General features: G+C 38.3%; 1 protein-coding gene and 1 long non-coding RNA gene across 4 annotated transcripts in view; one reads left to right on the top strand and one right to left on the bottom strand.

Moving 5' to 3' along the window:
• Atg18a (Autophagy-related 18a) overlaps positions 1-24,824 on the top strand; it is a 121,304-nt gene that overhangs the window by 44,376 nt on the left and 52,104 nt on the right. For all 3 annotated transcript variants that reach the window (XM_067127276.1, XM_067127275.1, XM_067127274.1), the window contains exons 5-9: positions 1,322-1,393; positions 1,727-1,926; positions 13,035-13,208; positions 18,415-18,522; positions 18,957-19,048. In XM_067127276.1, the coding sequence (XP_066983377.1) occupies positions 1,322-1,393; positions 1,727-1,926; positions 13,035-13,208; positions 18,415-18,522; positions 18,957-19,048 (646 nt within the window). The remainder of the gene's footprint in view (positions 1-1,321; positions 1,394-1,726; positions 1,927-13,034; positions 13,209-18,414; positions 18,523-18,956; positions 19,049-24,824) is intronic.
• Positions 22,750-24,824, bottom strand: part of LOC136852539 (uncharacterized) — a 74,385-nt gene continuing 72,310 nt past the window's right edge. Inside the window, exon 4 of the long non-coding RNA XR_010857179.1 lies at positions 22,750-24,365. This is a non-coding gene — a long non-coding RNA (uncharacterized lncRNA). The remainder of the gene's footprint in view (positions 24,366-24,824) is intronic.

Below are 24,824 nucleotides of genomic sequence, written 5' to 3'. Positions count from 1 at the left end.
TTTATGTTCTCTTATATTTTTGTTTAAAGCAATTCTTATTACAAGACTCATTCAGTGTATCCCTTACCATGCTTTCTTCCATACCTTTCTCTCTGCTTGCAGAAAGAAAGGTACTTTCTTCTCCCATTGAACTTTCTTCTCCCATTAAATTTGGCAAAGAAGGGTTTTTCCCAAATACTAATTGGTTAGGGGAGAAACCACCATTATTTATTAAGCAGTTCCTAGCACTCACTACCCATCTTAATGCTCTGGGCCAATCCACTTCCTCATCATCTTTCATCTTTCTTAAGCTTTCTTTGATTATGCCTACCGTCTTTTCACACAATCCATTGCTCCATGGAGATTCAGATGCTGTGGCTAATACTTGAATAAAATCCTCCCCCATTGTCGGATAATATTTTAGAAGGTGCTCCAAATATAGCAAACCACCTGTCAAAAAGTGTCTTTATAATAGTTTCTGGTTTCTTGTCTTTTATCCAAAAAGCCTGACAATACCTTGTTGCCATATCTACCATTACCAAGAACTTTCTCTCTTCTATCTCTCCCACATCCATTGCTACAACTTTATTAAATGACTTACTCCAAGAAAATCCCATTACTGATTTAGCTGGGTTTCTTTTATATCTTTTACATACCTCACAACTTGCAATTAAGTCTGTTAGTAACTTTTTTATTTCCTCTTTTTCTTTCTCTCTCAAACCATCTCTCCACTGTGCTTCTTCTGTTAAATTCCATATTTTATCTCCACTTCTGTGACCAAATTGTAGATGTAACTTCATCATTTCACCTTTAATTTCCCTTAGTATCTTTCCCTTCCATCCCTCCAGCAACAATTCTTCTTCTACCTTCCTCCTCAAAATTGGTATTCTTAAGTGGCCCTGTTTGTCTTCTCTTAACTTTACCTTCATTTTCCCTAACACTTCTATTTTAACACAATTTTCTTTTAAATTTATAGTCATACCCATTTTACTCATGGTTTTCTTACCTGTTAACCATGGTACATCACCCTGCAAAATTTCTGTCTTCAAATAAAACTTTTTGTTTTTCAATATCACTGGTATTTCCATTACTCCTTTTGACTTATATGATGACTCACCGAAGTCAAATACTTTATTACTCTTTCTCAGTATCATTCATTCTCCTCAACTCTTCCTGATTGAAACCCATGACACTGCGTGCTAGTCACAATTCCCCACAAATTCTATATTCTGCTGTATTCTATTGTATGGATCCACTTTGTATGACATGCAAAACTGTTCCTACATAAGTACTGTACAGTAGTTAAATGTAAAGTGTCCCTTTTTTTTTTTTTTTTTTGCAGCAAGCTAAAACAATGATTCCAGCTCATGACAGTCCATTAGCTGCCATTGCCTTTAATGCCTCAGGTACGAAGGTATGTATCATTTCTCTTTTACATTGTTTATATCTTTGTGTTCTGCATCATAATGTTGTGTTGGATTTAACATATAGTAGCTACTATATTCTGAGGCATGTATATATGAAAGTTATTGTATAATAGTCATAATACTCAAGTGACAGACAAATAATCAGTCTACCTAGTATCTCATTTTTAAGATAAAATTTTGTTGGACCACTGAATTGACCATTGTGGTAGAATAAACATAAACCCTGTAGGCAGCCTGAATATGGCTGTAAATATTGCTGGTAGGTAGTGGCTCATTGATAGTAATTTTTGATATACAAGAATTTTATTTTTGACTTCCAGATTGCCACAGCTTCAGAAAAGGGAACAGTCATTAGGGTATTCAACATCACTGATGGCGCTCGGTTGCATGAGCTTCGAAGGGGAATGAAGCGATGTGCTACAATTTTCTCTTTAGCATTCTCACCAGACTCTCTTTTCCTTATTTCATCGTCAAATACAGAAACCGTACATATATTCAAATTAGAAGAAGTGAAAGACACGTAAGTCAAGTTGAAGGGGAAATATGCTCAAGCTCGTATAGAGCCTGAGCTTATAGTATTCCTTATGTTTGTTACTTTTCCATACTTACCTTTCCTTTGTGGGAGGAGAAGAGTTTGTGGTTGGGCGCTCTTATTACAATGCTTTGAAAATGGTGTGTGTGTGTACAAAATACAAACCTCATGTTTCACAGTTTTGCTTTTATTTTGCTGATCTTGATAAAGAGACTATGTTCAAATTATGAAGGAACTGCTGGGTTAGACAGCTTGCTAGGGAAAATATACGTTGTTTATCTCCCAGTTCATCAGTTTTTTCTGGGTTTCTGCTGTGAAAGCTGCAACCAATAGTTTTAGTTCTTTTTACCCTTTTTTCACCTAACTTTTCATTCTTAAAATTGTTTTGCCAGATAATTTTCAAGTACTAATCAGTGAGGTAGCTAGTGGCTGTGATAGTCTTCTAAATAGGCTTTTTGTGCATGTTCCAAATGCATAGATATAATATGAACTAACACTCAACTGCTTTTAACAAGGAGTCTGCTTCTCCAGAGCTTCCAAGAATTACACGTTTCTGGAAGCGTCATAAAAATAACGGGCAAAGCATTTGGAAGTTAACCTCTCACACTAGGTAGAGGAAACTACCAGTATAATAGAGTGATTAGGATAGAAAATGACCAAAACCTCACAAGCTTGTTGGATATTATTTACATGATATCCTGTTACTATTTGTTTAGAAGAATAGCCAGTGACAGGTCACTTCGTCTTTTACCAGTGCGGCTCAAATCTAACACAACTAAGACAGACAAGGGCATATTGGTGAAGTAGTTGCCCTTTTCTTTTACTGCAAACCCACTAAATGTGGGAATGTTCAAAACTTCAAGTTAAAACATGACATCCACTTTAATGCAGAAGACTACATGTGCTAAACAAGTGCAGTGTTGCCCTTCATGCCCCACTGGGGCTTCATGAGACAGACAACTGATCTCTCATAACTTGTCTAGTATAATGCCATTGTTGGTATATAAATGGACTCATGGCAGGAAGGCTCTTTATCCTATCACCACAGCAACTAGGTCAGTGGAAGGAAATACCCACAAAGGACTTCTATGCTTATTATTTGGGATGAACATTACCTACTGTTAAATTAGCTTACGGTATACTTCCTGCACCAATAAGCGAGTCGGCATTCAAACAAAAAAGAAGATCGCTTGGCTGACCCAGAAGACTGTCTAGTTCACCTGTTTCTCCACCAGGTGTGTTCGAACGTTTTAAGCTCTAGTCAGAATTCTCCTTGCCGCCATTGCATATAGGCAATTGTTGGTATTCTGTGAAGTTTGGCTGTTTTGCACCTGTTTATGGTATTGTAATTGCATTTTCCTAGGATGTCTTCCACTGGAAGCAAAACCAATATCATCAGGCTATGTAGGAATGATTTTTGTGTAAGTGTGATGTTGAATTTGAAGTACAGTAGATCTACATTCAGTTTGTACCAGAGTGTGATCTCGAAACTAGTTGTGAATGTAGGGATTGGTCTGAGGACTTTATGCTTAAATTTGTCAGATATAGGAAGAAAGGAAGTTGGTAGATTGCGAAAGCAGTTAGTTAGTGTCCCTTCATCTGTAGCTATCCCTACTCAGGCTAGGCATTTTGATAGTGCTAGTGCTGTATTGAGACTTCCTTTGTAGCTCTACCTTCTGCTCCCCTTCCGGTTCAGGAAAAGCGTATTGAGAAGTTAGAACAGGATGGTAACATTATTTTAAGTTCTATTATAAGTTTAACTGAGTTCATGACAGGGAACTGTTCTGAATCCCCCCCATAGTGTGCATTCTTTTTCGCCTTCCCCTGTTAGGAGTAAGGTGTTGGTGTCCTTGCCTGTTCATAGCCTGAGCCTTGGATTGTCCTGTGATAGTGGGGCTTTGTGAAAGAGTCAGCTACCAGGGAACCAGGTTGGTTCTCGGGGTGATGGGGTTCTGTGCTCTCCAATACCTACTTGTCTGTTTTCACAGTCTTATTGACTATATTTAAAATTAGTATAATATACATATTAATATCCATCTCAAGGCAGTTATTTTTGAGTTCTCTCTCCGTTTTTCATGCTCATTGTCTCGTATAATGGGTTAGCCAAAAGATAGTTTTAGTAAACATTAATCTTTAAATCCTTGTCTGCTAGCCTATTCCCCTTCTCTGTCAAAATGCACTTGTTCATTCTTTGCATGCTTTTTCTTCGGCTATCGGCAAATCTCTTACTTCTGCTTCGATTAATATTTCTCTTTCCAAATCTACCGTAGTTACAGTATCTTCTGTTGTTTGCAAGCTACATATTATTCTAGCTACATAGCTTTCAAAAGATGCATCAGATGGGAATGCTCTTGAATATGTTAACTTGCTTTCAGACGAGGTGGGAGAATTGTTTTAGCTCCTCTTCCCCCCGCCTCCCAACATTCCCCATTTTCTTTTGGCACCTCATTTTCTTTCATGTAGCTGACTTGTGTGGACTCAGCTGAGTCGCTTCAGACTGTCTCCCTTTCATCGAGTTGTGGATGCGATGCAGTACCTGGCAGCTGTGTCCTCCTGTCGCTATCTGACGGAACAAGAGTTTGAATCGGAGGATCTCCTGCGGTTTGATTGGCGTTTGCTTGAGTGTTGATGTTTGTGTTTGCTGTATCCCCATTTAGTTGAGGAAGGAGACTACAAAGAGAATAGGTCTCGCTTGTCTTCGAGCATTTTGGCGCCCTTTAAGTATTTGGAGAAGAAAGCCCTAGCTTTCTCCTTCAATTAGAGCTTGTTTCATAACTTTTCTGATACTCAGGTGCATGAAGCTCCCTTTAGGTCTGCAGGGCTTGTTTTCTGGTTTTTTATGAGGTCGCCAAGTCCGCCTCTTGGGATACAGCTGTTTAATCGGCACTTAAACAGCCTTTGGTAGAATATTCAGTTTTCTTTTCTCTTTCCTGTGAAGAGACAAACTCAAGACTGATAAGTGCTTTGGACTTGCTGAAACATTCTGTTTAGATTGTTGAAGTTTTCATCTTTTATTGAACTTGCGCTCAGTATTTTGCTTCTCTGCATCAGCTTGAGAGGTTGAGGTGCCAACTTAGTGCATTTTTGGCTCCAGCTTAGTGTGTTTTTGGTGCCAGCTTAGAGAGTTTGTGGAGCCAGCTTTAAGGGTTTTTGGCCCTTGCAGGAGTTTAGCGATGAATAGCGTTAGTTTTTAACTCATTTCTGAGACTGCAGGCTATTGTTCTCATTCCTGTACTAACTCGGTATGGAAGAAGTGAGAACACTTATGCTCCTATCTGCAGTAAAAGCTTATGCTGCACAGGTGAAGGTGATAAAGGAGGATATATTGGTACAAGTCTTGTTTTATACCTTTCGAGGGTAAGTTCAGCCCTCAGGTTCTGGTAGATGGCCAGTTGCAAGCCTCCTGGCATGCAATGAAGAGACTTAGGAGCAGAGCCCCACATGGTGGAGGCAGTAAAGGAGTTATGATTCCTTTTAGGTTATCCCCTACTGGTTTAGTCTCCTATTGCTGTTCCTTTGTCTCCAGCAGAAGTCCCACTTTCTCTATTAGGAAGTTGTAAATTAGAGTGAATGAAATTGACCAGGGGATAATTCACTGGGTTTTTACCTATGACTTTTTTTTTTCCTAGCTCAATAAACAACTGGAGATTGGTGGCCATTAGTGGACACATTGAGACTGAATAACTTTACATGTCTGTCCCCATGCTTTTGGTTTTTCCAACATGGTTTTAGGGACTTTCCAAAAAGAAAGATCAGATGTTTTGGTGGGTGTGCAGGAGACATTTTCTCATATCTATACATCCTCAGTCACGCAAGTTCCTTCAAGGTGTATTTACAGAGGAGGTATTGCTGGTCAAGGTGCTTTGTTTTGACTCATGTACAGTGCCTCTATAAGTATTCACAGGGAATTTGTTGCCCATAGGTGGATGGTGTCGATTTTTAGGAACTAGAAATCTTTTCTACTGTGTCACTGGTTCCAGTTGACCAATTCTGTCAACAGTTGTTTCACGTGGCTCAGTCTCTGTGCATTATGATTTTCGGTTGACTTCCCTAACTTCCTCATTCTTATCTAGTGGTGTGGCAATGATACTTGAATTTGCAGGCTTGTCTGTCAGGAGACAAATAGGCACTTGCTTCTTGAAGAATTTTAGCCCTGAAGGAAGCTTCCTGAGTGGTAAGGGCTTCCTTTATTAGGAAACATGGCTTCACTGGGGATTTTGTCAGAATAATGAGGCTTAGTGTCGGCACAAGAGATGACTTACAGCTAATGTTCATTGAATTTGTAAGTAATCCAGGACCATCATTGTTGCCAAGTTCTGTAGGAGGAACTCTGTAACCAAGAGTTGACCATTTTGTTCGTAAACCTATGTCCAGGTTTTGTTTTTTCCCTCTTGTTGTGTAACACAAAGCAAAGAATTTTGACTAGCGTCATTACTCTTACATACAACATAGAATGGTCAACACCACCTGGTAAACTTACTAGATGTCAGGGCAGTGGAAAGACCTTCAAAGATGCCTAGCAGGTTTATCCCTGGTCAGGAGCAAACTCATAGTGGAAAGTTTGCTTCTTTGAGTGAAATGAACACCATGATATTGGTTTGATAATTCATTCTGTGGAAGGACAGTGTTTTTGGCGATTGGGGATTCAGAAAGAACAAACTACCCACAGAGTGACCTTTACATCGGCAAGTTTGACAGTTCCTGTGGGATTAGAGGAGCGCTCAAATGTAGACTTATTAGCATGCAGATGAACATTAACCATCAGTCGATTACTACTCCTTGCGGGCCTCCAGGCTTGAGCAGTGGATGTGTTTCTTTAAGTTTGGCCTGATTAAGACTCATAGGCCTTCCCCTTCTATCTACTATAAGGAAGTATTGAGCAATTTTGAAGTTCAAGAATTGCTTAGTGACTCTTCCTGTAGAGCCCTTATAGCCTCAGAGCAAATATTTTTTAACTTTCTAGCTCTCTCGGTCGATGTCTTTCTTACTTTTCTGTTAAGGGAAATTGACTCACACGGCAGAATTCCTTGCACTTCTGCTAACTTCTGCATCTCACACGTACCACTTGTAGGTAAATTCTTGACTGTCTCCTCCCGATAAGGGGATTTTCAAAGGTATCCTGTGTTCTCTCCTTAATCATGTGGAAAACAACCGTGGTCTTGTGTCAGAAGCAGTGGTTTGTGTTTTGTTCAGGCTGCCGTTCTAGAGGAATTTTCAGCACCTGGAGCCTTGTAGACATCAAATTTTCCTTGGTTTCTTTGATGTAGTAAGATTTTTTTGCTGTCTGCTTTCAAGGTTATCATTCCATACTTTCCTTGGTATTGTGTCATGTGCTGTTAGATCTGGTTGATGATCAGCACCTTAAGGTGTTGAGATCAGTTGAGATTGAAGCCCTTCAACTCAGTATCAGTCTCCTAGAATTTAGCTGCAGGTCTAAATTTTATCTCCAGATTCTTGTGAACCTCTGGAATGAGTTTCATTGATTTATTTACTATGAAACCTTCTTTTATTTAGCACTATTGGCAGTTAAAAGAAATTTATTGCAAGCTTTCACCTTAAGGCTGTTGTAAAGGGAATGCTATTTTATCATTTTGCCTTAGAGCTGAGAATGATGTTAAGGCTAAGTTTTTCAGAGAACTGTGAGAATTCCAGTTTAACCTCTTTAGTGGGGAAGAAGAGGAAACTTCTCCGTCCTGTTGGGGCAATTAAACTTACTTATATAGGTTAAGCCTGGAAGAGGCAGTTATCCTTGTGTTTTGTGATTTTAGAAACTTAAGATATTCAATTTTAGAAACTTAGAACATCTTCGTCAAAGGTTAAGCCTGGAGGAGGCAAAGTTAACCTTTTCTTTTGTAGTTTTGAAAACCTAGATGTCTTTGTCAAAGGTTAAGCCTAGAAGAGGCAAAGTTAACCTTTTGTTTTGTGGTTTTAGAAAACATAGAATGTCATTGTCAAAGATTAGGCCTGGAAGAGGCAAAGTTAACCTCCTGTTTTTTGGTTTTAGAAACCTAGAACGTCTTTGTCAAAGAACACAAGGTTTTTGGTGACATATTTGATTAGGCTAGTGCAGTGGTTCCCAAAGTGGGTACCTTTGGTGCGCCCCTGGGGTGGTGGATTGATATCGGGGCGGTGAGGCAAAAGGGGGTGGTTGGGGGCGACAGGGTGGCATTAAGAGCATTTAATTTTAAGCAATTAAAAGCAAAAAAAAAAAAAAACAGACTTAAAATTACCGAACGTGGGGATCTACGACTTCTTAGTGAGTTCCAGCCTGATGTGGAGAAACTGATATCCCTGCGCCAAGCACACCCATCCCATTAACAGTAATTGTGAAGACCAAGTTTACTAAATTAAGTATTGTTTGTGAAATACATCTTCGAGTTTAATATTGTTGTTTTCAATTTGAAGTTAACAAACTGCCCCCAAAAAAATAATAATACTGCGTGTGTGTATCGGGGGAGGGGGCGCTAGGAATCCATCTGGAAGCCAAGGGGGCTTCAGCCTGAAAAAGTTTGGGAAACTCTGGGTTAGTGCATGAGAACCAGCTCCATATCTGTTATCTTTATTGAAGGTAAACATTCATAATGTGAGAGCCGTTGCAACCTCATTTAGTGTTATGACAATTTGTCGCTTGAGGTTGAGATCAATGTGGCGCAGTAGAAGTGCAATTTGGTTTTGCCTGCTCTCTACCGTAAGTATGCAGAATCATGTTTGAAAACAGTTAAACCCTTAGTCCCACTACTAGTAGTGAGTAGTCTTTTCCTGAAACGAAGAAAGAGCAATCCTTTAAGCTCTTTGTTTTAAATCTTGAGTTTTAATATTTTGGGGAGCATGAAGGTACATATTTTGTATAGGAGCATAGTACCTTTGTATCATAAAGGTACTGTATTTATTTTAGTGGCTGTCGCTTTATAGGGCTTTTGGACCCAGGCACAGGGGTCCAGTCATGCCACTTCTATCATGCTGCCTGAAGAAGAAGCGGTTTTTTCCGCAAGGCTACTCTTAGCTGCACACACACACACACATGAGGGCCTTGCACCGTGAATGGAGTCCACCTTCTGGCAGCAGTATTACCTAGAGAGGATTCCAGATCAGGTAAGAATGGTTTTGGGTTTCATACAAGAAGCTCTTAGCTTGCTTGGCTGAGTGGAATTTTGTCTAGCTGCACTACTCTCCACCTTTTTCTCAATGTGGGAATCAGCTAATTTGACAGTAGGTAAGGTTCATCCCAAATAATATAAATTTTCATAATAAAATGTCTTATTTGGATACATACCTACTATAAATTGACATCCTGCCCAGCCTCCCCACATTTTAGTGGGCTGTCAAGGAGAATTGTGACTAGAGCTTAAAACATTTGAACACACCTGGTGGAGAAACAGCAGGTGAACTAGACAGTGTTCTGGGTCAGCCAAGCAATCTTCTTCTTTTTTTTTTTTGAATGACAATTTGAATGACAACTCCCTATCGGCGCAAGAGAAATAAACAAATTGAACAGTAGCTAAGTATCTAAATAAGAAATTTTATCTTGAAAATTTACATTTTCTGGGAAAATAGGTGGGTGAGTTTGAGGACTTACAGCGGCTATCGAAAATAGGTTTATCCTATGGAAAAACCTGTATTTTGGTATTGTAGCTCCTGCTTGTCTTTAAAGGAGCATATGAAAGAAATTGACTTGTGACAAGTGAGAAAGGATTCTCGCTGCCTTGATTTAAAATGGTTCATGGTAAAGTCATATCTTCTACTTAGGATCTCCTTTAGGAATTAACAATGAATAAAGAAGGGTAAAGAACATGCCTGTGAGTTAACTATATGACAGTTAGTGACTTACCTAACCATGAAAGGATAGAGTGCAGGATAACTGCACTGTCCCAGCAATATCCCAGAAGTACCATGGCATCAGCTCTCTCTCTCTCTCTCTCTCTCTCTCTCTCTCTCTCTCTCTCTCTCTCTCTCTCTCTCTCTCTCTCTCTCTCTCTCCTTTATACTAGGAGACTGGGACCAGGGATGCATCCTACCAACTGCTGAGAGGCGGTACTGTTGAACCTCTTCATCCTCATGGCAGAAATGTTTGAGGAACACTGTCTGTAATAAACACCTTTAAACCTGGGAACTATTTTAAAAGAAAGCCAGCTAGGTGCCCACCCTCTGGACATCATGCAACTTAGGGAAGCAGTTGGAGTCTGCATATTTAATTAAGGACACTGAGATAATTCTGAGCCTTGGCAGTGAGAGCAGCTTGTCAGTGGTAGAGTGTAAGAAAAGAGGACCATGTGGGAAGGTAGTCATGACATCTTTGTAATGCTGGAGAAACTGGACTGGCCAAAACATCTTATCTGTAATACTGAATTCCTGCAGAAAATTAGTGACTTTTCTCTTCAACAGTTCATTCTTGGCCAGGAATGACAGGACAGGGGACAGCAGCAAATGATGGCTAGGCATGCAGGTGATGAAGCCTTGTCCCTGTGTAGGAGAATTGAGCTCACAGGTTTGGGCTCCTGACGCTGGGTGGGTCGTTTTCGAAGTTGGACCAGTGAATGAAGGAGAAACAGGAGTCAAAGAACCTCTTTCAAGAAACCAGGGAATAGCACTCCTAGCAGGAGCAGGTCTTTGCATTGCAAAGGATCAGAGGAAGGAGTTAAGCCTCTTCATTCTAATGGCATTAATGTTTGAGGGACACTGTCTGTGATGACTACCCTGTAAACTTGGAAACTTTTTCAAGATCAACTGCTCTGCAGAAAGCCAGCGAAATCCCCACCTTTTGGACATCCTGGGACATGGGGGTCTGCCTTTAAGTTACGGACACTAAGATAACTCTGAGCCTTTGTTGAGAGAGTGGCTTTAGTGGTAGGGTGTAAGAAAAGAGGACCATCGATGGGAAGATAGTCGTGACATCTTAAGCAAAGCTGGTTTGTAATTGTACCATTCAATTAAGGAGACAACAGGAGTCAAAGAAACTCATGCAAGGATCCTCCCTTGATCCTCTCAGCCTGGTGAGGTCAGAGTCCAAGCTTGTCATTACTAAAGGAGCAGGAGGGGCATTCCTCTGGGAGTCAAAGTAAGATTCTAATGAGGGCCTAAATGACCAGCTCAAAGTTTTTGCCTTGGGCTATTTGTTAGCATGCCCCAAGGACCTTACATTCTCTGCAAGATTACTCATTGCAACTTTGATTGCCTTGGAGAACATTTTTGTCTTTGTTCTGAGGACTGAAAATGTCACTGTAACTGTGTCAAGTTAGGTACTGGCTGTCCCCACTTACTGGTGGCATTGGTTAATGGCATATTGGTGTTACAGCGCTTAGCTAGTGACGTTGTTATCCGGTTTTCGGCGCCATTCTCCAGTTAACGGCACCATTAAGTGGGGATTTTGGCGCTGATCTCCAGTTAATGGCACCATTAAGTGGGGTTTTTGGCGCTATTATCGCTGAATGGCACCATTAAGTGGGATTTTGGGCGCTATTATTGCCGATTTTTGCTTAGCAGCAATTTTCGGTTAGTGGTGCTCGGCCGGGGACAGAACCCCTGCTGTTAACTGGGGACTGCCTGATCTAAGACTACCCTGAATTTTGATGGGAATCTTCAGGAGCATCTTGCATATAATGGTGCTCAGTATCTTGAAGTTTGTGATGCTTAGCAAGGTCTTATGGATCTCCTTCCTAAACCCACACCAAACACCCACAAGAATTGCCTCAGTTGGTATCTCTATCTGGATGGGTTTGGCTAGGATAACTAGATTGCTGCCACTTGGAGTCTCAGGCAGAGGACAGGGAACCATAGAAAGAACAGGAATATCAGGGAGAGGAGGTGGTGTGTATGTTTGGGTCCTTCTCAACATCAGATTGTCCCATGAAAAAGCCTGGGAAAGCTCCTCTTCATGTGAGAAAAAAAAAAAAAAGGGAAAGAGGTGGGGTCCCTGTTGGAGCCTCCTGAATGTTGGATTGATTGTTGTGTGGGAGAGCCTGGATCTCCTTGTGAGGACTTTTTATACAAGGAAAAAAGGGTGGTGCCCCTAAAGGAAGATCAAGGGTCCCAGTGTCTTGGCAAGTTTGGCAGAGTATGGAATCTGCTCAGGATGGGGTGGGAACACAAACATTGCCATAGTTCTGCTAGGAAGATGCATCACCCCCTGCACTCTTACCGAATCCCTGAACCCGAAAGGATACTTAAGACCAAACCCTATAATTTTTTAGACTTGCTTCCAGGAGTGTGTTGCATATATAGCTCATATTGGACAACTACCCAAATTCATCTTTATGCCTTGCAAGGACTATGTCTATGGTAGATGGTACTGTATGTGCCACCCCAACAGGCAAAAAGTGGTTTGCATTGCACAGTTCCCTGTGGAGCAAGTGGCTTTTGGTTCGTGGTTAATAGCATTCCAGTGGCCAGGAAAAAAATGAGAAACACTTGGATGTGAGCCATGTATGCCCATCAGATGAGCAGAACGCACACCAGGATGAAACAGACTGACTTTTTTACAAGTACGAGTCCATGACAGCCAGTCAGGAGATAAGTTCAGTGGGTGACAATCTTTTAATATTATTGCAATATAGTTATTGGTTGTCACCTCTTTTAAATATTATGAAACTGAGGGTATTATTGTAAGATAAGACTAGTTTAATGTTAACGAATTCAGAAAAGAATTTTCCTTGTCTCTTTAAGAAAAGGAGTTATGTAAGCAGACAGATATATCTTTATCATCCTTTTAACAGTAATGTAATTATTGGGTGTTACCCTTGTAAATATGATTAAACTATTGGTATTAGTGTAAAGATGCAATTATTTTAATATATGCAGGGGTATATGAAGTTTTCAAATAATGTTTGCACTTTTAATTTTAAAATCTTAATTCCACATTGTGTCTGCCTACCAAGCTGTCAGTCTCACTCCCTAATTTTGTAGAATATTGTGAGGAGGAAATAGCACTGGTCCATCACAGAAGTTTTTTCTGCTGTAATAACCACATTCCAACAAATGATTGCTGTAGTTTTGGTTTTATAAAACTGTATTCATCATGTTTTAAAAATTGAAATTTTTATTATTAAAATTCTTTTGAACCAGGAAGATTGACAATGTAAACTGTTGTGTTCATTATCCAGGCAAAGAGTGGTAGTTGAAGAACAGCAAGGCCTCATGGGGTGGATGAGTAAGGCTGTGACGGCATCTGCGAGTTACCTACCTGCACCTGTCACAGATATGTTAAGTCAGGGCAGAGCCTTTGCAACCATCACTCTACCTTTTCAGGGAGTTCGGAATGTTTGTGCCATTACCACGTGAGTACTCTTATTTCTTTGTTTTGGTTAGTGTGACTTGGGAAAATACTACTAAGAAATTATTACATGAAGTGACAAAATTTATCTTGGATGAATTTTGTATGCGTCACAGCAGATGGTAATGCAATGTGTAAAATTATAATTTATTTTAATGATTACTGTTCATTTTTATCCTTTTTTTATTAGGAAATTATGTCTTTGACCTATACAGGCAGTCCCCGGTTATCGGCAGGGCTTCTGTTCTGAAGGCGTGGTGATAACCGAAAATCGCCGATTTTCGTTTATCAGCGCCTCTGTTAGGTATGTATTGGTGCCAATACCCAGTTATCGGCGCCGATCAGCGGAAATCAGCGATTTTTGTTGCTAGACAAGCGACGTAAAACCGGATTACCAATACCTGAGCCTGCTGATAACCGGGGACTGCTTGTATATGCTAGTGGAGAAGTGTAAATACTGACTGATATTAATAGATTATAGAAATTTATAATATTAATAGATTATAGAAATTTATAATATTAATAGATTATAGAAATTTGTAAAAAATTTTTAACTTTAGCCTTAAAGGCACTTTAATAGATTACGTAACTTTCAGATAAATTAGAATGCTTTGATGAATATTTACCAGAAAGTATATATGTACTGTATGCTGCATACTACATTGCATAAGGAAAAAAAATGTTATATTTATTTACACTCATGAATAATACATTTGGAATGTCTGTGAAAAGTAAAGAGCTGGAATATATAGAGGTGATGAGTAGATGTTGAATACAAAAGAGGGACAAAAGGTAAAACCTGTTGAGTGAATTATTTCTGAAGATGAGAAATTTAGTGATATGAAGATGGTGTAGATAAAAGATTAATAGTATACAAGATTAGTGGGATTAGGTAGTTTGGTCAAGTTGAAAGAATGGAGGATAAACAGTGTGTGGAAAGAGTATAATTCATAAGTTCATTGGGAAAGAAGAAAGAAAAATAAAAAGTCATACTTTGACGGGGTGATAAAAGGGCTGAAATAGAGGGGCTATAATATCCAGGATGCATGATTGTATGTAAGAGGCTTTCATCTTGCAGTGGAACCTTCTGTGTAGGCTTATGATATGGCTAACATTGGTGAAATTTTTGATGGATTGATTCATCCTTAACTTACACACACACACACACACACACACACACACACACACACACACACACACACACACACACACACACACACACACACACACACACACACATATATATATATGTAATCCTTCTGTTATTGGGATTAACAGACCACAGGGCCATCTGATAATGACAAAACACACACAAAAATCTAGGGATGTTCACGGGCAACTCTGTACCCTTCCTCACCTACCCTTGTCAATACCACATAAGTGTAAGCACTCAATATGCTTATAAACAACAACCATTACAGTTTAAACTGGAAAATTTATGCAGTAGGCAATTATCTACCTTTTTTCCCATATACTGTATGTATTAAAATACAAATACTACCCGACTTAAGAATGAGTTACATTCTGGACGGCCATTTATATCTTGAATTGTTTGTAAGTCTATTGTCAGTATGTAGTGCATAATTTATTTGATGTTTACATTTCTGAGTTAACCTGGGAGTCGTAGATTTTACTGTTTTCACTGTATTTTTAAATCGGGCAGTATTATAAAGGATTACTTTGGATGTTGGAGAGGTAAAAAGAAGAAAATAAAATTTAGATTAATGCAACATTAAAAATTTAATATTTTTTCCATGCTTTGAAAGTTATGAACATGGAGAGAATTTCACAGGAGCAGCATCTGACATTGGAAGTTCAGAATGTAACAATACACACTGCAATCTATGGACACAAATACATACTGAACATTATCTATGGGGAGAGGAAATATAGAAAATGGGAATTCATCAAAGAGATGAGTTAAATCAGGAAGATAGAAATAAGTAGAATATAGAAGTATGAACGAGCATTCTCATGATTGTAAGAAAAATACATGGTAGTTAATCACAAGATTATTCGGTATAATCAGGGAAGGGGTTAAAGGAACAGCTTCTTCTTCTTCCTAGTTTTCTTCTGTTCTTTGCAAAAGTTGTTACTGGTAGAACAGGCACACAGAGTAAAATTTGAGCTTAAGGGTGACAAAAGGGAGCACTCCAAACACAATTTTAACTTGTGACCCTGTCTGTTTGTATCTCTGAATGTTCCTAATACTGTATGAATGTTCTTAAGTAGGGTGGTGACTGTACACTGCATGCATTCACTAAAAACAAATGAAATCCCTTTTTCTTTTCTTTCATAAATGGCACAATTCAGTAGGTAGGTAGCCTGTCTGTGTTTACCCACAGCCTACCGTGGTTTTATGACCATTAATTTATTTTTATAAAGTAACCTTCTTAACAGCAGTTACCATATTACCATACAGGAGATACAGTGTGTTTATGTGTGAACTACTGACCTAGGCCAGGTGTTACACTCACAGTATCTATTTGCATAAGCCAAATAGGCTATTGCAGCTGTATTTAAGGTAAAGGTATGGTAATGAAACTAATAATTTACTAACTGAATCCATTTATTCAGTATTATTATTATGTTATATTATCGTAATTTATATAAAAAACCTATCCTCCATGTGTATTGACTAATGTCTGTGTTCTCAGAATTAGCTGATTGAGCCTGCTAGTGAAAGAATTAAGAGAATAGTTTTCAGTTGCTAAAAGAAACGAATGTATTCCTGGACTTAATGTTTTTATTTTTGTACAAAAATGTAAAACAGGTATACTTTGTTACAGCAAAGTCTCTCAAAGTTGCATAACAGCTGTTTCCTGATTCATTTCCTTATGTCATATGTGATGTTGTTTATGTTAGTTCCTTGGTAAGTGGTTGTTAATTATAAGAGATGGTTATTTATTTAACAAGATGGGATTACTGAGGTAAAGAGGTTAGTCTAATGTTATCTGGGCTATGAAAAATGCACCTTGCATGACATGAGATGTGTATATGATGAAATCATGTCTTGAGGACAAAATTTTGAGGGGTTGTAGGAGAGATCAAATGGTACACAAGTAAATACAGTATGGCATATTTCATTTGTTTTACTTATTTTGCCCTATCATGGAAACAGTGTTTGTGTAAAACATCCTGTGTTTTCATGTTTAGTAGCTATGATGTTTCTCAGTGACAACAGTTGTTGTTCTCTCTCTCTCTCTCTCTCTCTCTCTCTCTCTCTCTCTCTCTCTCTCTCTCTCTCTCTCTCTGCCATGTATCTCCTTCGTTTTTTCCGCTTTGTTACAGTACAGTAGAGTAGATATCCTTTAATAAAATGTGGAAATATCAAGCATTAAAACACGAAACCAAATGAGTTCTAGCAAGTTCACCGATGTCAGTGAATGAGAATGAGTGTGTGCGCAAGTACATACCCTATTCACACAATTGCTTTTATCTTTTGGGTTGTAGAATTAAAAATGAGAAAATACCTCAGTTGTTTCTCTCTCTCTCTCTCTCTCTCTCTCTCTCTCTCTCTCTCTCTCTCTCTCTCTCTCTCTCTCTCTCTCACCATCTTTGTGCTTGATGTATTTCATTACAAGTTACATTGCAGTATTGTACAGGTCCTTTAATAAAATATAATTATTATAAACATAAAAACAGTCCTCTTCACCCATCCCCACCACTTCCAAATCAGAGAAATTGTTCCCCAGCTCCACCCACCTTCCAAAACAACCCCTTCTCTGAATGAGTTCTTCCCCAGAGCCTTACTGCCCCTTCTCTCCCTTGGCACTCAATCACCCAACCCATTCCCCCACCTTGGAGACTTTTCCAGGCCTCCCAAACCCCAAAACCCTTTTTCAATCTGTTTATGAGTGTAAGCAATGTTACCAACATTTTCCTGAGGCTGTGCAGCTTTGCCAACCATGAGAGAGCATTTTTTTCAAATTTTCAGAAATTAATATATATCATATATCTTTGGGGCCTTGGTTCCTGGTCTGGGTGTGTTAGATAATGCTGAGTTCTGGATAATGGTTATCCAGATAATTGAAGGATTACTTGTATAAAAATGTATGTAGATAGATAGATAGATAAGTTTGTAGTTCTGTGGTTTATCCTTTAAATTCTACTTAAATTTTAGTGCAATATTTTGCAGTTTCAAACCCTTTGCTGCTTTTCTTTGCTGTAAGGGCAACCTTTTTCACTAATTTAATGATCTTCAGGTGGAGAAGATCTAGCTCAAGGGGCTTGTTGTCACTCAAATTTTACATTTTTATATTTTCCTCCATTTTTTCGACTTTCTTAATGACCCGGTTCCATGATGTACCATTGGCACGTTAGAAATTTTAAAGAGATGTCTTTCTTTCCCAGTATACACACTGCCAACCAGGTATTCGTGTAGTAGATCAACCATGTGTGTGTGTCACAACCAAAACTATTGCCATTTATATCTTAAAGGTTTTGTGGTACATAACTTCTGATAGGTTTTCTACTGCCCACTTTGCAAAAGATGCTTTTGCATTATCTGTTGCTCAATATGCAATGCTCTCTTTATATTATAACTATCATTTTTAGGAGCCATTTCTGTTTTTGTAATGGCTGAAACTTTCTCTTTGATTGCTTTAGCAATATACCCCCACTAACCCATCTTGGTTGTTTAATCACATTGTGTGTTATTTTTCTTTGCAGTATGTAGGAGTCATAAATTTGCTCTACAGAGAGAGAGAGTTATGTGTTTGTGTAAATATGCTACAAAATTGTCCTCTGCTAAGAAATAATGATATTAATAGAATTAGATAATACATAAATTTTGATAAAAATGTAAATGTGAGATGTGTTGTATCTTTGTAAGTGTAAACACTGTACACTGTATGTCATAAGCTCAGCACACCACGTTCATGTACTGTAGATTTCTCCTGATAACATACTTTCATTTCTTTGCTATGATGCATCAACTCAAATTAAGAGGAATATTTTGAAAAATTATTTGTTTGCATTGTTGGAGTCTTTGAGGTTGGATTGCAAATGACACATACCGAATGTGGCAATGAAATCTGAAAGAGATGAACAAGAAATTGAGAAATTGAGACCAAAAGGAATACACTAACAGTCAAAGGGATGCTGCAGAGAAGCTTTTGCATTGATGATAAGCATGTACACTTTCGAAAAGAGATTGCTTTTAATGGAAAGGAGGCAGGTTTTATTTTATTTGTTTTGTATTATTTCAGAATCCAGAAACAACCAAGAGTTGTGGTAGCATCTACAGATGGATACCTGTACATCTACAATCTTAATGTTGTCGAAGGTGGTGATTGTACTCTCCTAAAACAACATAGGTAAAGGATAAAAGTCTTATAGATTTAAGAATTTTTAAATTCTTTTATCAGATTTGGTGTTTAGAGTTAATGAGATAATAAAGATGATTTAGAATGCTTTTAGGATGAGCATATATTTTAAGGATTCACTTACCATACTTTTAAGATGATCATATATTTTAAGTTTTTGCCTATAAGTATCAAGCCATGAATACTGCATTGAAATATATTCTGTAATTCTCTCTCTCTCTCTCTCTCTCGACTACATTTGTTAACCTTCCAGTGATCCTCACAGGGATAATTGGAAAATGTTAAGTGTAATCGTTGGGGTAATTTTTTAATTGACAGTTAAAGCTTTATTGACTTGTATTATAAGCATATTTTAACAGTTGTTAAGGCTATACAGTATTCTATTTTTGTAATTCTTGATTTTGATAATGTAAATTCTGCTTAAGGCTTGATGGAAGTGGTGAAAGTTGCACTCCAAGCAGCGAAAGTAGTGCAATACCTGGACCGTATCCTGGGGCTGCTAAGAAAACAGAACCAGGTAAGTTCTCATTCTAGTCTTTTTTTTTCTGTAAGTTTTAAGGATGAGAACCTAGGTAAGTGCATTATTAAGTGCTTTGTTGTATTGTGCTCCATATTAGAGGCTGATAAGTTGTGAAGTTTCCTGTACTGTATATGGAATTGTTAGATCATGAAAAAGGTTATATAAAATGTATCCTGCAAAAGAACCAGTATTAAACCTTGTTAATATGTTTTGGGGGTGGTCTGTTCTTGTAATGTTCTTACTTGGCTTACCAGAAGAGCTAACTGTATTCTCCTAAATGGATCAAAGCCACTCCAGTGAAAATCCCAGGAATATCTATTAAACTGACCAATTTTTTTTAAAAGTCATTATTAACGCAACTCAAGAAATTACATTTTAAAGCATGTGTAACAAACTTGTATAGTCTTCATTTAGTAAGTTACTCAGTAATTTTTTGGCACATGTTCAGATCTTTGAACATTCTTGTCATGCTTTCTTTATGTTGACTTTAAAGAAAATGTGTTGTGTTTTTAAACTCTAGACTGGCATGGTGTATGTTCTGATAGGCTGAAAAGGTATTTATATTTTGAGTTAAAATATCAGGCTTCTTTGTTGGCAGGTCTCAGATGAGGACAGTTACTTTTTAAGTATCACTAAACTGAATTTTGGGAAGAACTTGTTGGACAAGTCCTGAAGTCATGGACAAAGTGATTATCTAAGAAAAAATATTCTGACTAACTGAAATGCCCCATAAATCAAGGTTTCTTTCCTTGTCCCTTACATTTTTGTCAAGTTTTCATAACATCTAATGTTTCAGCCCTAGTTTTCTCTTTGTTTTGTTCTCAGTCATCCCTGTTGTCAGAAATGATCTACAAATTGTCTGTAGAGAAAATGACTAATGGTATTTAATTCATAAACCATGAGTACTTCATAATACTTTGTTGTTTTAAGAATATAGGTACAAAATATGAAAGTAGCTTGTTCTGTCACAACCTCATTAATCATATACAGTATGTACATATTTGTTCCTAGTGTTCCCAGGTCCACCATCCTTGTTTGCTAGACAGAAAAAGGGAGTCTCACTATGAATGTGCCATCTTGATTGTCAGCCATTTCTCAGCCCCATTCCCTTTACATAAACCAGTAATGTGAATTTGTTTTAATTTTATGTGTATATACTGTCTCACTGTGTCCTAGCATATTTGTGAAGACCTTTCAGGCATGGTCAGTCATGCATTTATGTTTTACAACAGACACTTTCCTCATGTGCAGCAGCTAATGAGACATCTTGCAAGTGTTTGCTTGATTAGTTCCTTTGATGCTCACAGAGGATGATGTTTCAGTCAGGACTGTCAGATTATTGCTGATACTGCTTCTGATGTGTCTGCTACAGAGTCATCAGTTTCCAAGTCAGCAATTGAGTTTTTATAGTTGCTGGCCATGGTGAAGGATTACCAATCTTCAGATGATGTCTTGGCATGATCTTTGCATTGTGCTTGCATCTCTGCTCCACTCCTTATCTGCTTTGTCCATAAATGCTGCTGATGTGACCTGCTGCTTGTCATGCCAACTTTGTACGTACCTTACCTACTAATTGGCCTGCTGCCTATTCCGTGCCCACTTCACTCTTACCTTTTTTGTCTCGCTCTGCCTGTCCAATAGATCAGTGAGAACTTGCATGTGACTCTTAGCTATGCCTCCTCTTGGAGTGACTGCTGCCTTTCCAGGAAAATTAACCCCAACAGTAACTTCCACTCTTCTTTAGATGGTGACACACTTGTAGCTGTAGCCATATCATAGCCAAAGTTATAAGACATTCCACTCCTTGCCTCTAGTCATAGATCTCATCCCTAATGAACTGGTCGCCATTCAGGCAGAGATCCATTGAGAGCATCTTTGAGGAATTCTTAGAGATTGACATGCTTTTTGTAGATCTTTCTTGTCAGAGGTCACGCCTTTTGATCAGAAGACTACCAGCTGTGATGCCGCTAGACATGAAGACAGTGACTATCACTGCTCAGGTTGACTTTTTTGAGCTGTGACTGACTACAGCTGGGAGAATGACAAGAACTATGGAGATGGCAGTCAGTTGTTGAGCCTTCTGCCAAGATTTTTAGGAGTGGCTTGCACTTTCCTTTAGAGGAATCTTTTAGCTCTTGCGACAAGGATGATATTGGCAAGAGCAGGTTAATTTCTTTTGCCACCGAGATATATCAGAAAAAGCTTATTGATAGTAGTCAGCATCAAGATTCAGAGAGGAAACCTCTCCTCTTAGAAGGAGTGCCTTTGCCCATGATGCAAAAAGGTTTTGATGTATAATCTCTCCCTCATAGCTATTCTTCTAGTGTTGTATATTTGCAAGCAGCTTATTTGGTATCATCAGGGAGGAAGAAGGGGAGCTATTTATTGTCACCAGAGATTAGTTTGGCTCTTGCAACCCTGAACAGGAAACCAGCTGATTTCTGACCACCTATGCTGAGGATTCCAGCGTCTTCCAAGTAGTGGGATGCACCAAAGGCACCCACCGAGCAGGTGTGCTTTGTTTAGTTAAAGGAATGAATCATGCTTGTATAGCATCTGATAAAAATAACTAAAAGACAATCATGGCATCTGGATTTATGAGATCTTCAAATTGAACAGTTTCAGAAATCCAAGATGGAATCTTTAGACTTTGAGATTAAGAGGTATTCTAGTAGACATGACCTTACCAACCATGAGCTCAACCTACCGGTAGTCACTGCTAATTTGTACTTAGTCACAGAGGTGAAGGTTCAGCTGGAAGACCAAGGTACTGGCAAAGGGTATGACTGACCCACAGCGATGCCTCACGTTTTTTCGCTGTTGAAGTAAGTGGCTATGCTGCTACTTAAGTTACAAGGCTGTATCTAGCTGGCTTATCATCCTTTTTTGATAATGGAGCACACCCCAGCTTTCTCTCCCTCCCCCATCACTGTCACACTGACTACCGCAGAACAGTTCTCTTGGAGCTCTCTGCCGTGTTCAACTGAGAGAAACTGGTTGTTTGGTATTATTATTTCATTGCTTACGAGACATAATCATCAAATGATGTCCCTAAGGCTTGGAGGTTGGCACTTTTCCTTAGTTGTGCTTGATGCTTACATATTAGAATCATGTACCTTCTCTTTAATTGTAATGAAGAAGTGGCATATGGCAACCAGGGTCATATCTCTGACCTTATTTCTTTTTGATTAGATGTTAAGGATCTTGAAGTCTCTGATCCTCTAGATCGTTCCTGTTCCCAGAGTGTTGGTAAGGAGCTCTTGAAAAAGTTAATTTCGACAGTTGACCAGGTCAGTGACTTTTTTTCAGAGGCATGTTGTCATCTAGACATCAGCAGTGACACCTAGTGGAAGAATCCAATTTCCAGAATAATCTCTTCTCTCCGAGATGTAGGCAGCAGAGAATGCCTGGTATACCGTTAAGATCATGTCATTCAACACAGGGCCATAACTAGCCAACCAATAATTTGTGCCCAATAAAAAATTTAATAATTATTTTAGGCACAGAAAAATCACCAAACATCATAGTAGTTTTACATGGATACGTGATAATGTTTTTGCAGTCAATACTAATGCAGTAGGTGTAAGAATATAAAAAAAAATTTGCAAAAGGGTAATCAGTCAATACTAATGCAGTAGGTGTAAGAATATAAAAAAAAAATTTGCAAAAGGGTTAATGTGATAAGCAAACATCAGACATAATATTATAACTTTATAAAACTGATTGATTCTAATTAAACAGAGGCAGGTAATTATAAATTTTTTTTTTCAAAATGCAGTGCATAGTAAATACCTGATGAAATTATAAAAAATAAGTGACCTTACAGCTGTTTGATCAAACAAAATGACTCCTAGAGCAGAGAGCATCATTTGATATTATCAATAAAGGCATTCATCTCATTGAAACATGTTTTAGCACATGGATCAGTCACAGTAGTAGCCATGATGACTTAAAACTATTCTGAAGTAATTCATATCTCCAGAAGATTGCTCCTACAAGTACTTGGTAGAAAATCACTTGCAGGAAGAAGAGTGTTTTACGATTATTCAAGATAAATCTACAATAATTTAACTACATTGAACATTGTGGATGCATTTCTCAAATTCTTCCTGTTGAGAGAAACCCAGACAACATATGTCTTTTCAGTAGTTGGTTTTATCACAGATTAATAGATATAAATTTAGCATAACAAAACATAGCTACATTGACATTCAGATGTAGTTTCCATTTTAATTGATATTATCACAAGAAACACCTCAGATATATCAAAGACCTAAAATATTTCAGATATATTGAAAATGACTGCATTGAAACTAGTACCTAGGTATTCATAAAAAAAAAATAATAAAAAAATTTAGAGTTTTAAGTAATTAATTTTTCCAGAACAGCTATCGTGCTATATGTTGTCACAGTGAGTTTAATTATTTGTTAACTGTAAAATTTTCATGCTGTAGACACAGCCAATACAATTAGTCATTTGTACTGAATGATTAAAATTACACCAGTTTCTGTTGCTGTCATGCAATGTTTTATCTTTTTAAAGGAATGGAAATTGCATTGTTGTGTTGTTTAGTAAGATTATGCCAAAAAAAATTCTTTTAAATATTACAGTTTTTCTTTTCATTTTTATCACAGGCCTGTAACCTGCAGCACCAGAATGATGAAATAAATATTTAAATATAGTTGTGCAGCTTTCAGCATATACGGCTCCTGTTATTTTGATAATATTCAGTAAGAAATTACACTGCTGTATGAACCATTTACTTTAATGGTAATGAAAAGTTAAGTGTATTTTAGTTTTACCAGACCACTGAGCTGATTAACAGCTCTCCTAGGGCTGGCCCGAAGGATTAGACTTATTTTATGTGGCTAAGAACCAATTGGTTACTTAGCAACGGGACCTACAGCTTATTGTGGAATCCGAACCACATTATAGCGAGAAATGAATTTCTATCACCAGAAATAAATTCCTCTAACTCTTCATCAGCCGGTCGGGGGAATTGAACTCCGGCCCATCGGGTGACAGTCTGAAGCTCAACCGACTTAGCCAACGAAGGGCTTTAATAATGAAAATCAGCAACATTTGTCATTTTTATATGTGAGGCTCTTGTGTTGATCCCCCCCCCAACCTCACAATAGGAGTTTTGGGGATGTGGTAGCTGTGGCCTAGCTTTTATACCCAACAGGTCAACTCCATTAAGGAGACACTGGTCACCCTTTCAGGCCAGGTAAGGGGGGGATGTGGTAGTCTTCTGGCAGGAAGTGATGATGGTGCTCCTCCAGCAACAATTCTGCTGGCAGGGTTGTGATGATTCTGAAATAACAAAATATATCAACATTACATCACAATTTTATAAGCTTAAAGTTTAATGGGAGCAGGAAAATTATACACTAATCATCTCACTGGCATCTAAACTTAATGGACTTACTACCAACTTAGTATTTTATTTTACTTACGGGGTATGCTGTAGTCCAGTAAAATAAAATACTTTGTACCTAGTGGAATAATCCAGTAAGTATGCTAGACATAGTGAATGCTGAAATGAAGTTGGTAGACACTTGCCTGAAAAGAGCAAGTGTCTACCAAGTTCGTTTCAGCATTCACTATACCTAGCATGCTTTTCAGGTAGTTTTTTCATGTCTAGGGTAACTGACTCATCATCCCCCACTGTGCCTTTCTGCTAATGACTTGAACATATAGTGATCATTTATGCTTACTGTAATTCACTGTATAGCGACCTGGCTGAGTTAGTGCTATGCGGGTGTGTTTTTG

Source organism: Macrobrachium rosenbergii, chromosome 25 (genome assembly GCF_040412425.1).
Source record: "Macrobrachium rosenbergii isolate ZJJX-2024 chromosome 25, ASM4041242v1, whole genome shotgun sequence".
In the NCBI taxonomy this organism is placed as follows: Eukaryota; Metazoa; Arthropoda; class Malacostraca; order Decapoda; family Palaemonidae; genus Macrobrachium; species Macrobrachium rosenbergii.
The sequence above is the reverse complement of the archived record's forward strand: the minus strand, read 5'-3'. Positions and strand labels throughout refer to the sequence as shown.